This window comes from Eutrigla gurnardus, assembly GCF_963514095.1.
Source record: "Eutrigla gurnardus genome assembly, chromosome: 16".
Taxonomy (NCBI): domain Eukaryota; kingdom Metazoa; phylum Chordata; class Actinopteri; order Perciformes; family Triglidae; genus Eutrigla; species Eutrigla gurnardus.
The window spans coordinates 23,801,852-23,818,095 of record NC_139927.1 but is presented as its reverse complement, the minus strand read 5'-3'; the positions used below and the strand labels follow the sequence as shown (position 1 = coordinate 23,818,095).

General features: G+C 42.7%; 1 protein-coding gene and 1 long non-coding RNA gene across 2 annotated transcripts in view; one reads left to right on the top strand and one right to left on the bottom strand.

The window, feature by feature from the left end:
* Positions 1 to 803: 803 nt before the first annotated feature.
* Positions 804 to 16,244, bottom strand: part of nmbr (neuromedin B receptor) — a gene marked incomplete at its 5' end in the record, with an annotated part of 135,023 nt that continues 119,582 nt past the window's right edge. Inside the window, 2 exons of the mRNA XM_084031096.1 lie at positions 804 to 1,059; positions 6,692 to 6,930. Of these exons, the coding sequence (XP_083887222.1) occupies positions 897 to 1,059; positions 6,692 to 6,930 (402 nt within the window). The 3' untranslated portion in view covers positions 804 to 896. The remainder of the gene's footprint in view (positions 1,060 to 6,691; positions 6,931 to 16,244) is intronic.
* LOC311027217 lies at positions 11,134 to 11,862 on the top strand. The gene is made up of 2 exons (XR_014598580.1): positions 11,134 to 11,383; positions 11,689 to 11,862. It is a non-coding gene; the product is annotated as an uncharacterized lncRNA (long non-coding RNA).

The following is a 16,244-nucleotide window of genomic DNA, read 5'->3' as shown; positions in this document are numbered from 1 at the left end:
ATTGGAACATTTGTGTCCCTGTACACAAATCAGTAGATTTACATTTTGTGACTCTTTCACAAAATGCTGTGAGACAATGTTATTTTTTTAAAGGACCAGAAGGCCAGCAGCAGTATCCCAAGCACCCAATAAGTCCACAAAACCCATGAACCATTGATCGGCAATTACAAGCTGGAGCTACAGTAACACCTTCCACACTAATAACAGATGTACCTGGTGAGCACAGGGATTGACACGGTCCTCAACACAGATTTTATGGTTGACAAGTCTTTTAGTAGTTTTTATCTGCTACAACTCTCATCTCCAAAAGAGTTGTCGCAGAGGCCATCCGTCACTGGAGAGTCAGGCCCAATCCTGGTCCCAATGGACTCATGTCTCTGGGGATGTTTCTCTGTCCTTATCAAAAGGTAGCAGACAACAATACTCAGAATTATCCTTCTGTGTCTCTGTGGACCAATACAGTGTCCCCAAATAGATTAAAATGGTGATGATGAAATCGATGAGCATTCCAGTGACAGAAACAAGACATGCTAGTGTTGTGATCATGCTGTCAACAAATTTCTGTCCTGTCGGCCTTGGACTTGTGGTTTGGTAAACATTTCTTCGCAACACCTTAAGTAAGATATATGCTTTTAGCAAACAATTTGGCAGTAGGAAATATTTTTCAGTGTGATTTTGCCTTTTTGATGTATTTTTTTGACCTGATTTCCAAGAGGCACTTTTTATTTGGCTGCCAAGTTGAGGGTGTAGAAGATGAAGTCCCGTGTAACAGGAGCAACTGGTGCAATCATTCAACCGGTACATATTCATCCACACAGTCTGCATCAAAACACCTCTCCTGGTCTATGTCTGCAGATTAAGTGATGCTGAATATCACAGACTCGCAGCCTCATACATCACAGAGCCACTTCCTGTCTGTTGGAGCTGCCATTGGCTGCTGCGTTGATGATAGCGGCGGTCGGTGTGGTCTTCTTGATGGAGGTGAGGCGAAAGTGGGAGGTGCTATGCATGTAGCTGGCTTGGCGCTCGGGGCTGGGACCTTGACCACATCGCAGCTGACTGAGGAGGAAGAAGAAAAGTAGAAGAAAGTTAACTGCGAAAGCTGCAAGAAATTGAGAAAATTGAAAGTCCTGAAGGATCTTTACTGAAAATATCTTCATTACAGATTTTAAAGGCCTCTCTCTAAAGGTAGACTAAAGATAAACTGAAATGAACTTTTGACAAACATATCTTATTAATTCATGGCACAATTGAAACGGTCTCAAAAAATGTCTCTCGCTGTCAGATTTTTTACGAAATAAGGTCCCATGGGGGACTTAGCCTGTCTATAGTTAAATTTAACCATATTGTAACAGATTTAGCATGTGGAAAATATTAAAACAAATGTGCTGGAAAAAACATGATCCGCTTCCATTCCAGTTTCCATAATTAAGCATATTTTATGGTTCCCATTTTGGTAAACTTACATGTTAGACATGGGCTCTTTGTGTTCCAATACTTTGGCTCTGCAAAGGGTTAATACAATTTAATAAGTCTGAAATATGGTTTGAGAAATGGCTTAAATAACAAATAGCTTGATCAAAGTAGCAGACAGGACAGAAGAGCAGAAATAACAAATGGTATGTAATATAAATTAATATGGAAAATAGACAGGACTGGATGAGACTGAAGTGTTATTAGTCAGAGATAATGCATGTTATACTAAGCCCACCTGTTGTCACCACCAAGACAAGTCAAATAATGCAGCTTGGTCAGGTCTCATTTATAATGTGAATGTGATGTACTGACCTGCTGCATTATGGGTAGAGCAGCTAAATCCAAAGGAAGTTCCTCTCCAACACAGAAGCTCCTGAACTACTACAATTTCCTTTTCCTCCATAATGTGATGTCAAGTAACATATTCTCATAGTATTTATCCAGCCGCTAGTTTGTCACAAAGCTGGTAAGTGTGGAACCGAGTTTGGAGTCTCCATGTTGAGAGGACGCTGTTTTCTGCTGTCCAAATGTAAATGTCCTTTGTATAGACTTCTGAAGGAAGAAGAGCTGAAGAACAAGTGGCTGTAATTAATTTTGTATCACTATTCCTTGGCAAAACAACTCCTGTTTTCTGGTTATGGTAAGGGGCCAGGACATTTCTGACAAACACAATAAGAGGTTGACCAATCACGAGTGGGCCAGCTGACCAATCAGTGCTGGCGGGGCTTTTTGGGATGAAGGGGCAGGAAGCAAAACAGAGCATTTTAGAGAGAGGCTGGGAAGAGCTTCTGCAGCACAGCCTCATGGGAAAAATGCATTAAAGCATGTTGTAGTAGGAACCTGAAATAAAAGTATGAGCCGAGAAGGGACTTTAGAGTATAGGTATGTTAACCGGTGACCATTTGACCTGTGGTTGACCGTATTAACGTTAACCGATTAAACTTGTCGGTAGTCGGTAAAAAAAATAAAAGAAAAAAAAATCAAACTGTGTTCTGCTTGCGCGCGGCTCGTGCCTGGTCTCGCGCCTCGGCAAACTGTTGTCCGTGGAGAAACGCGCAAATTCGCCACGAGCTGAAGACGGAGTTGGGGCTGCAGCTGCTGAGTGGCGCGCAAGAGCCATGCGGGCCCCGGTGTCCCGCCGTTCTGGTGTTGGAGAATCCGGTGCAGCTGTGGAGCGCAGATGATGAAGACGGTGGTGATGATGATGATGATGATGAATGGCCCGGCGGCTTGTGCAGGCACCGGGTTCTCGCCACCATTACGTCTACTGCTGTGCGCTCTGACCCTGTTTTGTGATATACATGCATGACGGACACAGCGTCTCCCACTGTATCATTTCTCCTCAAGTCTTAAGGGGCGTTCACACCGGACGCGATAGACGCGAATTGAGCAGCAACTCTACATTGAAAATCAATGTAAATGGCGCGATGACACGCGATTCAGGCGGCGGCGAATGGAGCATCTGGCTTGATGAGACGCGGCGCGAATGCCGCGAATGAAGCGAATGGTGCGTCTGAAGCGAATGGCCAGCTGTTTCCATGATGCGAGTTTCACGCCAGCATATGAAAAAGTTTTGCAGATTTTTTATAAATGCTTGTATTATCATGTCAACACTTGTCGACCTGATAATATAAGCATTTATGAAAAAAAAAATTAAGCGAAACCTTTTCATACTCTCGCATGAAACTCGCGTCACGGAAACAGCCGGGTATACGCCGACTGCCATTAAACACCAATGAAGCTGTGTAAACACGGTGCCGTCTACACAAACAGCGTAGCTTTAGCAGTAGAAGCTATCAGGCAAGTGTTCTTTTTAAATAAACTCCTGATGTACTTACAAACTTTAAAATGCCTCGTTTTGTGAGTAGAGACCTATGTGTACTACTGCAGAAGTTTGGTAACATTCCATGCATTATTAGTGGGGAAATTTACAAGATATACTGTAATATAGTAGCCATAGCGCTATTACGAAGCCGTTCGGCTGATCGCCCTATCTTGACCACTGCTGACCATCGCTAAAAATGCTTCCGAGGGGGTGTTTGGCTGGAGGTCTTGGTGGAAATTACCTAGGGTCCATTTCACTCCGGACCATCACTTTAATTATTCCCGCATGCGAGGTGCGGAGAATGCAATCTCAATTATTATACACAGTAGTAGACTACACGCTACGCGACTAGGAGTAGACTGCAAGACTACCGTTTGCCATCTCATTACAAGATCTTTTTTGTGTGAAGTGAACAAATTATCCCCCACACTCAATTTTTCATAAATCACATGTTTATACTTAATAGCCCAAATAAAAACATTTCGCGCAGGTGCGTCTTTTACGCAGTCCAAAGGTGCCTTGACTCGATGTTTTGCGCTGGAGGGGATTTAAAAAAGTGACGTCAGTGGAAGGGCGGCGCCAGTGTGTGTGTGTAAGTGAGTGGGAGACAGAACGGGAGAGAGTTAAGCAGCAGGCGCTGATCTAATTTTAATAGCGCATTTAATAGTGCATTTTAATCTGATCGGTTAACCGGCTTCAACCGGTTAATAAGGGTTGTGGTCGGTAAGAAATATTTTTAGTTTAGGCCATCCCTAATAGAGTATCATTTGAAGCTTTGGAGCTCTGACCAAGCTGCGTTATTGACACATTGGAGTGAGAATGTGTTGACTGTTGGAGCGGGACAGACACAGGAAACACACAGGGATACGAAATAATGAAGTAATTTATTTTCAACAAAATAAGCAGCATCAATTCAAACGGTGTATGGATGGGATGAATCTGTGCAGTCGGTGTATAGTGGATGAGTGAAAATGTGCAGCATGGATGTTTTGCTACAATGCAGAGGGAGACCGGCCTCTGGACCGGCTGCTGCTCTGGCAGACATGAATGGCACACAGCATCTGACTGGTACAACATGTTGTCGAACAGATAACAAAAAAGAAAGAAAAAATTTAAACAATGCACAGTTTTATGGTTGTTGTATAACAACGCTGCATTGTCGTGAATTTTTCATGAAGTGATTGTTTTCCTGTCTCCTGCTGTTGGAGCTATTTGCTGCTAATGCAAAGCAAATGTTTCCATTGTTTCATGTTAGAAACAGGGAAAGACTTCTTGTTACATCAAATAAATCAAAATATTTTTTTTTATGATTTTAAGGAGGATTTTGGGACAGATCACACCCAGAAGCGTCTTTCACCAAACCCTAGTTTTCCTGTGGTGAGAGACAAATCATTTTTTGGTCTCGTATGAATTGTACCATGAATTACACATGATGTTTGTTTTTATATATATGTGTGTGTGTGTGTGTAAATGAATGTATTTTATTATTAAATGAACTGAAACCCTAATTTGGCATTACAGCAGCTATTAATTACTTTATTAAAAAAAAAGCAAAATCTCCAGTCAGTCAGACTTTGTAGAGTCTGTATTGGGTGTGTGTGAGTATATGGTGATTGTATGGTGAGCTCCCCTGGTACAGAAAGTGGACTTCTATACTTTATGGAAATCTTCACACTTGGACTTCTCACATAGTTCCCTTTTAAATAATGAGAAATAAATCCAAACACAGGTGAATTATGGTAATGCTTAATGCTAGAGCTCCATTATAATTGCTTCCTGGAGGCACATCTTAGTTTTCTTACGTGTTCTCTGCTGCGTCTGAGGTGTCAGGATTTGCATGCGTATCTGACCCAAATGAAAACACAAAGTCGTCCTCGGGTTACTGCTGCTCACTACCACACTCACTATTTTTTTGGAGGATTGTACCAGATTTTTGAAAAGGGTTTCCAGCTCGCAGAGGTGGAATAATGTTCAGTGGAAGTGGGAGCACTCAAAAGGAGATTTAGAAAATGACAAAGCCATGATTACTGCATCTTGGTGCTAGGATATGGAGTCCATTTACGGTGGAAATGGAAGTACTCACATCTGCTTTTTTCTTTTTTTTCGGAGTTCTACAAATGTTCAGTCTCCTGGAATGATTATGATTACTCTACAATTGCAATTTACTATGGTCTGTACACAGAGAGCAAATCATCAGCAATAGCGTGCTGATACTGAGCAGCAGCCTGCTTTTGATCTGTGTCCTCTTAACATTAACAGACCTTATTATTTGAATTTTATGGATACAATCTATAGAAAATTGTCCCAACCATCACCCTCTGCATGTTTTCAATTCATATCACAGCAAAAGTTATCTCAGGACACTTTTCCCACAGAGCAGGATGAGAACACGGTTATCATATTCAAAGCCAATTCATTTATATCCATTTCCATTTTTTTATGGTAATGTCGGTTATTATAATGAGCATTCTGTCAAACCAACTGCTGAAATGTGACAACACAACAGCCTTGTAAAATTCTTTAAAATGATTTCAATATTTTGTGAATTTTGGATTATATTTGAATATTTCTGCCTAAATGGCCAATAATGAGGAGGAAATGTGCATCAATCCCCATCTGAAAATATTCCCCAAATAACACAATGTCCTCCCTTCAGGATTCATTTTGTTAAAACCCGCTGATTTATCAAATTACCTTTGAAAAAATATATATTTCTGTAAAATTAATGTTACTGCTGGGAGTCAATTTAAAATATAAAGAAGTATCGTTTTATAGTGTCGTTTTATAGTATAACTGTTGACACACACAACTAAACAATACTACAACAAACTGAGATTTTCTGGACTTGAGCAACAACATTTTATGTCTAATTCATGGTACAATTAAAATATATTGGTCTCGCTGTAGACTAGGTACATATTTCGGTTAAAATAAAGGGGACACTGGAAGGGGAGGGAAGTCTCCTGTATTGAGAGATGGACTAACCTGTTGTCGGATTTGGACCTGTTGTTTTTGTGGGATTTGTTGATTATAACAAAAGATTTGAACAATACCTTATTAGTGGTGGGAATCACCAGAGGCCACATGATACAATATTATCACGATACTTAACTCATGATACAATCTCATTGTGATTTGAGTATTGCTATAGCATATATCCTGATATTTAGAAATTTCTTATACTGCTAATTATGCAGTTTGTCAACATATGTTCTATCTAATAAGATCAAGTTTTCACTTGGTTCATCTCACTTCAATCATTTTTATTGCCACGCAAAATATCGCAACACTAACTCAAGCCGTATACATGTGCAAACATACTATCAATGGCATAAGCCCGTTCCTAATATTATCCAGGATCCAGAAACTGCTATTTGAGATAAATCAAACCTGTTGAAGTGTCTGCGGAAGCTCTCGCTGAGCAGGTAGAGGGCAAAGGGGTTGACGCAAGATGAGGAGAAGCTGAGGACTCTGGCCAGCAGGGTGATGATGAGGTGAGTCAGAGACAGATCCATCTGGTGGTAGTGAAAGGAGCGGTACATGTAGAGGACGTGGTTTGGGAACCAGCACAGGGCGAAGAGGCCCACGAATACCAGCACAATCTTGGCCAGACGCTTCCTCGTCTCCATCTGCAGGAGTGGAGATAAAAAAAAAACCACAATGGAAGATAATGAGATTCTACCACCCGCTACGTCATTTTTTTTTTCATTTTATATTCAGGGAGCTCCTCAAATCACTACGACTGTAATCATCACTGATGAGAGCTTTGTGTTGTTACTGTGATTCTAGTCACATAGACATAAAATATGAGTAGAAAGGACACTTCCATTCAATCATCTTAGCAGGAAGGTCAGAGTGTTGGCCATTTGTATGTGTAACGTTGCCATTGCAACCTTTTCTTTGATGAGCCACTTCCAGGCTGCAGTAGTACCTGTCAATTACAAGGTAGCCACACGCTTAATGGCTCTGATGGCCAGTAGAATGAATGAAGTTTAAGGCACTTCAGCATTGGTTTGACTTTTCAGAACCAGAGCTTGCCACCTGGTTTTTGGCCATAACTAAGAATTCATGTGTAAAGTATAACAATTCCATGGACAGACATGGATGTCAACAGCAACTTGACTACAACCGTGAGGCAGTAATTTGAAAAAAATGTTTTAAAGTGATGGTATGGAGTGAAATGCACCCTAGGTAATTTCCACCATGACATCCAGCCAAATACCCCCTCAGAAGCATTTTTAGCGATGGTCAGCAATGGTCAAGATAGGGCTATCAGCCGAATGGCTTAGTACTAGCGCTATGGTACATCTTGATTATCTCGTAAATTACCCCACTAATAATGCATGGAAAGTTACCATACTTCTGCAGTAGTACACATAGGGTCTGTACTCACAAAACGAGGCATTTGAAAGTTTGTAAGTACACCAGGAGTTTATTTAAAAGAACACTTGCCTGATAGCCTGAACATGCCATGCATTATTAGTGGGGTAATTTACGAGATATACCCACTGTATTTTTCGCCATAACTCCAGAATGAATGTGCTTATTATGACAATTTCACACAAATGTCCAATCGGACAGTGGATGTAAACAAGACCACCATGTTTCCCAAACATTTATTCGGCTACATATAGCCTGGATTTTGATCATATTTTAGAAAAGTCTTTGAAAGACTAGACGTCTACTTAAACGTTGACTTTTCTCCCCCAAATAACCTTAATTTAAACTAAACATCTACAGAGAAGCCTTTAAGGGAGGATGTCAGAACGGATGGACGGCATCCATTTAGCTAGCAGTAGAAAAAAGCAGGAAGAAAAATATTAAATACAGAATGTTCAAATGCAAACAGCTTCAATTTGTTCCACTTCAGCTTCAAAAATCGATCACACATGATGTAGGGACCCTTAAAGAGCAAAAATAACTGTGATGCAGTTGTATTTGTCACTTAGTTTGTTGGGAAAATGTGCTTGAAAGGAGAAAAGGTTTGACGGGGACGCTCAAGGCTTCCTCCAAATGTCTCACGATGTGGACAGATATTGTGAAAGAGATGGACAGAGGAGGAAGATGCATCTGGAATCCGTTTGTTACATGTCGAGATACATATGAGGACTTTGAGCTTGTCAGGTGTATGCTCAGAGGCACATATGGAAAAGGTCAATTATGTCACTCATATGCATTTTGCACATGTCCCCTATCTGTGCACGCAAGGACTCAACACAAACACACAGAGAAATGTCAGTGGTGTATGTCAAAGTGCTTCTCTGTGCACTCATCAGACCTCCTGACCTTCTGACGTCCATGCTGCTCATGTTAAACCTACTTTGCTCTTTTCCTTGTACATTTCTCTGAATCGATTAGAGATTATGTGCACAAATGAAACCCAAAGGAGCTCATTAGACGTCATTACACCTCGAACAACACAAAGGCCACACAGAGCGCCTGGCGGAGGAAGTTTATCTCCCTCAAGTCTTTCGTCTCTCGACCGCCTCTGTTTGGTATTTCTTTGACTGAACGTGATATCACTGCAGTGAAGTGGAAGGAAATACATAATAGTATTAAGTGTAGTGTTACTTCAGGACTATGTGGATTTGTATTTGGACAGCCTGCTTGTTCCAATCAAATCAACGGTGCACAATAAGTTCATCGTATTCTTTTGTCAAGTGAAGTTCATTAAAAAGAAATGTGGTTGGTTTGGTTATTTTCCTTTTTTATTATATAAAGGTCCCTGCCTCTTGTGTCCTGTGTTTGTTTAACTTTGTGTGTTGTGGTTTTACGTTTATAACCTGTGTTGCTTTAGTCTCAGCAGCCTTGCATTGCTCCCATTGTTACCATTCAGTTTCCAGCCTGCCCTGTCCGCCCTCCTGTGTCTTGTTCAATTCATGTATAGTATCACAACAGAACTTACAGAACTTAATACAGGGCACTTTACACATTGAGCAGGACCAGAACAGGCTCATGATTAATTAATGTATTTCAGAATCCCAACATTTTTTTAGAGTAAGACAGAAGTCTGGACAAGACCAGGCTCTTGGGTTCCAGCTGCCTTTGGTGTTGATAGTAATATTAACAGTAATATTAATATTAACAGTAGTAGTAATATTATTGTGAGTCCTGACATCGGCAGGGAACTCATCCCATAGGAAAAATGTGTTTCTCCTCTGTTGTTCAATCTCGTCTCTTGAGATAAATTTGAGGTTCTCATATACGTATCATTCTCTGATAATTTGTTTCTGAATTACTTCTCCTAAGGGTCCCTTAGGAGCAAGAGATAAGCTAAAAAGAGACAAGACAGCACTAAGACAAAGGAGCAATACTTGAGAAGTGGGATAAACAGAGGAATTGTATGCCCCTGATCTCAATTATGTCTTGGTTATTTTGAAAGTAATTAAAGAGAATAACATGAGATTAATCTGAGACTTTTATGAGACAAATCTGAGAAGTCTGAGCCCTAAAAGAGATCTCATCATTATCTCTTCCATGTCTCAATTATTTCTCTTAAATGTCTTACTAAAGCTATATATGAGAATGATATCTGAGCCATATTTGGAAATATGAGAACAAATTGAGAATTTAATTTAAAGATGAATTATCTTTAGTAATTAGAATTAACCGTAAAAACAATACTCCATCCATTCATCCATTGTCTACCGCTTATCCTGTATTCAGGGTCCCCTTGCTGTTAAGAAGTCAGGTGTAGTTTTTTAATCCTCAAAACCTAAAACTTCTGTTGCTTGGAAAAATTATGTAGTTAAAAAACTACACCTGACTTCTTCTCAGCAAGGGGGAGAGTAGATGATGACTGAATTTTCATTTTTGGTTAACTATTCTTTTAAGTAAAACAGAAATACATTTACAAAATTGGAACCGTGCCGTTTACACCCAGAGATCCGTTTAGAACGGTGTGAAAGCTTTGTTTATGTAACTGTAATAAGTACCATGTTCCCTACATGTCTCCGCCTTTTCCGGAATCTGAACCAACTCTGAAAAAATGTGCCGTCCTTTCATCGTCAACCTAATCGATACGGAAATAAAAGTGATTCTAGCAGCTTTGCGTCGGGAGAGGATTTTGATTACCTTTCCTTTCAATCACATTAGATATTATCTAAACATTATTCTCCGGCATTTTCAACATTTAATATCGCGGACATAATCCGCAACCAGATTCTTTGCGGAGCTAGCTTTTTTGCGAACGGGAGATTTATGAAATGTTTAAGTGTGTTGAAATACCTGCTTATATTTACTGTTTAATATGTGAAATATGATTCAAATCAATATGCCTTAGTCAACGTATTTGCGCAATATTCTTATGCTTAATTTTCAACTGAAGCTTTCTTTCTGTGCCTGGGGGGATTACACCCAATGAAAATGATAATTTATTCATTGCCCTACTTTGTGAACTACAGGAATTGAACCGCTGTCGCCTGCACCATAGGCAGCATTGCTAACCGTTACACCACAGTGTCGCGCTGCAAAGATGAAAATGAACACTTATTACCTTTAGATCAATCGACTGTTTCATTCAGTTATACACATTAGATCGGGCAGTAATTGTCTGCCACGCCAACTATCGCTACTTTGCTGCAGTTACGTTGCTCCGCTTTCTCAGGATGAGCTCGTTTTCTACATAAACACTCGGTAATATCTAATAACGCTCTCCCGGTTGCCATGGTGAATCGTAGTATCGGAGCTCCATTGATGATGGCTTTGTAGAGTCGGCAGGCACACGCGTAACTCAGAGTTTACATACTCAGAGTTGACTGAACTAATTCAAAACCGCTGTTCTGAAACCGAAAACTCAGAGTTGCCCATCTCAGAGTTGGTCAACTCATACCCCTTTTCCACCGAGGCATTTTGAGGGCCGGTTCGGAGCCGGTGCCCAATCGCGAACCAGTTCTTCCTGTTTCCACAGACAAAGAGCCGGCTCTCGGCCTGGAAAACTGGTTCCCGAGCGGCCCCAACTCTTTGCTGGGCTGGAACTGGGCCCGGCTTACGTTAGGGGCTGGGGGCGGGGTTAACGCTCGAGGCAACGGGGGAAAATACGCCGCTGCGGAGTGCGGAGTTTTACTAACGTTACTGTTCCCGGTAAGTTTCACTTTTTAAATGTTTAACCTCGTTGCAAACTAACGACACATTTCTGTTTAGTTTACCAAGCTAGTGATTAGGTTCGTAACAGCAGCAACTAGTGGCTTTGCTTCCTCGGGTAATGTAAGCTGACCGGCTAGCTAGCCAGCTAGCGTGATATTGCTAACAACAACGTTAGCATGCCACTTTCTGACTGCCGTTGGCTCACTAAACGTTACCAACTACCAACGTAACATAACATCTGTGTTCGCAGCGTCGTGGACACGTTTGTGATTAAACCGCTGTTCTCTGGTTTGTGTTTGTAGAGCTGTCGGACATCGGCGATATTGAACGGAGGTCCAACCTGCAGATGACTAAACATCAAACACTCTGATCTATTGATCACACACTGTTCTACACTTTAAAAAATGTTGTGATTTTAGTATTTTGTGTATTTTATTGTTATTGTATTATTTACCAAAATAAACACTTTTTCTGAAGAGACATGTCTGCTATGCTTGAAATTAGCGCTGCGGGGAAACCTCAGACGTATACAGTGACGTAATGACGTGGTTCTCTGGGCTCTCTAGCCGGTGGAAACGCAAACAGGTTCTCGGACGGTTCGCAAGTTGAACCAACTGCGAACCAGCACGGCACCGGCCCGGCTCTTGAACTATGGTTCGCGTTGGTGGAAAAGGGGTATCAGAGTTCAGGGTTAGGTTCAGAGTTTGTTGAACCTGCTTTGTCAAACGGGCCCCTGGGGTCCGTTTCACAAAGCAGGTTTAGTGAAAACTCTGAGTCTGTTAACCCTGAAATGAGGGAAACTCTGAGTTTTCCGTTTCACAAAGGGAGGTAACTCAAACCAGAGTAAGAGGGGTAACTCTAGCCTGTTTCACAGAGAGAGGTAACTTAAACTCTCGGCCAGTTACCATGGTAACTTACTCTTTGAACCTAACCTGGTCGGGACCAGGTTTTTCTCAACAAATCTGGAGTTTCTCTCTGTCTCCGCCCTCTTTCAGCCACACACGGTATTTGATTTCCTCATTCATTCATTCATTCATTCAGCCGGCGAGTTTTGGCATAGTGTGGTTCTGCGCAGAGAATTAAATATTCGTCGGGAGATGATTATCAGACCGCGCCTCGATGTTCTTGCATTTCCAGACAATTATCTTTTTGAGCGGTACCGTTTCACGTCACAGTCAATCATTTACATACACAACCTAATCCGTCCTTACATTTCCAACATCACAAACCGAAGCCATGCTCTCACATCTGAGCAGATATTGTGTGTTGCGCTGCGTTTTTTTTCAAATGGGAGTTTTTTGTACAACGTCGGAGATGCAGAGCACTTGAGCAAGGCAACTGTATGCAGAGCGGTCAGAAAGGTGTGCCTCGCCCTGAAACGGCTACTACCGATCAATTTCCCGGGACATAAACCTGTGAGAGCCATCAAGGAGGAGTTCCACAGGATTGCAGGTGAATGATGTAGAGATCCATTAAATGAATATTAAATAATATTCTGTTAATGACATTGTACTGCAACCTCAGACTGGGATTATTAATTGTACTTTTTTTCAGGATTTCCCAGTGTGATTGGCTGCATAGATGGCACACACATCCCCATCACGGCTCCGTCACATAATGAAGGAGATTATGTAAATAGGAAGTCCACTCACAGCATAAATGTGCAGGTACATGTGGGTTGACTACTGTTTCAAAATGTTAAAGACGGCATCATAGTTCAACATCTGTCATTCTCTGCACTGTCAAGATCGTATGTGATGCTGCATACATAATTTCCAATGTGGAGGCCAAGTGGCCTGGGTCTGTTCATGACTCAAGGATGTATCGGGAGTCTAACCTGAGCAACAGACTGCAATGTGGTAAGCAGCCTAAAGATTTGCACAATACTGTATAATTCACTTGTCTCCCTCCTTTTAATATACTCTAATGTATGAACCAGGCCCCCAACAGAACTTCAAACAGGCTCACTGCAGGATGAGAGCCCGGGTTGAGATGACCATAGGCCTGCTGAAAGCCCGTTTCCAGTGCCTACGTTACCTCAGGGTGACCCCTGAGAGGGCCTGTGATATTATTGTGGCATGTGTTGTTCTTCATAATATTGCCACTATTAGAGGAGAGCAACACCCTGCCCTACAAATTGAAGACCCTGATGATGACGACCCCATCCACCTGCCAGCTATGCAGGACGGCAGAGCCGTCAGAGACACCATTTGCCGTCATCACTTTAGTGATTGAGTCCCCGTCATCATCATCATCACCACCACCTCCACCACAGCAGTCAAATAAAAACACAAAACACATTTCATTTGGACTTCTTTATTTCCTGCAAATACAAGAGCGAGTTTAGTGAGTGTTCCAATAGTTAACATGATTAACATAATTCACCTGTGACCATGCACCTACCTCTAACTTGTGCTCCAGTATCTCAATTTCTAGGTCAGCCCTCCTAATCTGGCGGTCCAAGTACTGCATTTCTTTGTCTGTTTTTTTAATTTTTTTCAGCAGGTGAATTTTGTAAATCTCTTTGACTGTTAACTGGGAATACATACAAGAAGGACATTATCCAACCGGACGGTATTCACCCCAACTTGCTAGGTAGTCACCTGCTAACAGCTAACATACAGCACACCGTTCAGGTTCAATCACACACACCTGCATGACTGTTTACCCAACACGCCCCCTCCCCGGAACATCCGCCGACAGCTCCACCAACCCACAGCACTATTCCCCCCGCTGGCTCCCCCTGCAGGCCACACCCGTCACTAACCCTCTCACCAGAAATTCAACCCATACAAACCATAATCACCCACAGAGCCTCCATCAGTATTCCCTCACAACGTCATCACAACAAACCACACGTGAATCTCTCCAACCTCCGTCCTCTCCCTCAGTCCTCCCAACCAACCCAAAAACAACGACACCTGAAAATGGCTCTGCTCAACACACGTTCACTCAGCAATAAAACTCTCATTCTGAATGAATTCATCACTGACAATAAACTGGACTTCTTCTGCATCAATGAAACCTGGCAAAAACCCCTGGACTATTTTTCACTTAACCAGATCACACCCACAGGATTCACCTACACGGACAAACCCCGCCTTGAAGGGCGGGGAGGTGGTATTGCTGCCATCCACAGAAAGGACATCAAAATCACCACCATCTCCACCCCAGCTGCCCCATCCTTTGAACATCTTGCCCTCAAACTCCCTGGTCCTACTCCACTTGTCACTGCCATTATTTACCGCCCTCCCAAACCAAATCCCACCTTTCTCTCAGACTTCACAGATTTTCTCACCCAGCTCTGCGCCATCTCACCCTCTGTCCTCCTCCTCGGAGATTTTAATCTTCACATCAATGACACCAACTGCAAACCTGCCACTGAATTCCTGGAACTGTTACACTGCTTCAACTTCGCACAGCATATCAACTTCCCCACCCACTCCCATGGTCACATCCTCGATCTGGTCTGCTCCACTGGACTCACACTAAACCATCTCTCCAGCATCAACCTCCACATCTCCGACCATCTCGCCATCATCATCGACCTCAACATCCCCATCCCTATCCCAAAAGATAAACGCAAAATCTCATTCAGAAATATCAAGTCCATCAACCCCTCAGCCCTCTCAGCCTCTCTCACCGGTGCAATATCCATCTCTCCTCCCCCCCTGTCTGATGATCCCAACAACCTTGTGGACTACTACAACAACACTCTTTCCTCCTGTCTCAATCTACTGGCTCCCACTAAAACCAAAACAGTCACCTTCACCCACTCAGATCCCTGGTACACCCCTGAACTCCATCAAATGAAATCCCGCAAACGACAACTGGAAAGACTCTACAATAAAACCGGCCTAACAGTTCACCTCCACGCTTACACAGACTTTCTCCATATATACAAAACTGCTCTCAACACAGCACACTTACCACTCACACCTCATACACTCCGGCTCCAACAACCCCAAGACTCTTTTTTCCACGATCAACAAACTTCTCAACCCCCCCGATAATATCTCTACAGCTTCACAGTGGAAACATGTAACTCCTTTCTGTCATTTTTCCAAAATAAAATCAACAACATCTACAGCAACCTGACCACCTCCCCGGCTCCCTCAACCCCACCACTGGATCCCACCCCTCCACACTCTCAGTGCCTGTCACAGTTCTCCCTGCTGTCTCCCATGGACCTACCTCAACTCACCAACGGCATGAAACCTGCACCCTAGATCCCATCCCATCAGCTCTCATCAAAACCTGTCTTCCATCCGTCACCCCACTCCTCGTCAAAATCATAAATTCCTCCCTCATCTCTGGCTCTGTCCCCACTCCACTCAAACTTGCTGCACTCAAACCCCTATCCTCAAGAAACCAGGTCTCAGCCCCGACATCATGTCCAACTTCCGGCCCATCTCCAATCTTCCCTTTCTGTCAAAAATTCTGGAACGTGTCGTCGCTGCTCAACTCAAAACCCACCTCTCCTCTAATCAGCTGTATGAACCATTTCAATCTGGATTCCGCCCACAACACAGCACCGAAACAGCCCTCCTAAAAGTCACCAACGACCTCCCCCTCTCCTCTGACTCCGGCCACTTCACCATCCTCATCATGCTTGACCTCACTGCAGCCTTCGACACCATCAACCACTCCATTCTCCTCTCCCGTCTGGAAAACTACTACAACATCACTGGCACTGCACTCTCCTGGCTCCGCTCCTACCTCACCAACAGACAGCAATTCATCAGCATTAATAACTGCACTTCCTGCACTGTTCCTCTGTCGACAACTCCACTCTGTCCCCGTCCCTACACATGCGCAACCTTGGAGTCATTTTCGACAGCAACCTCACATTTCAACA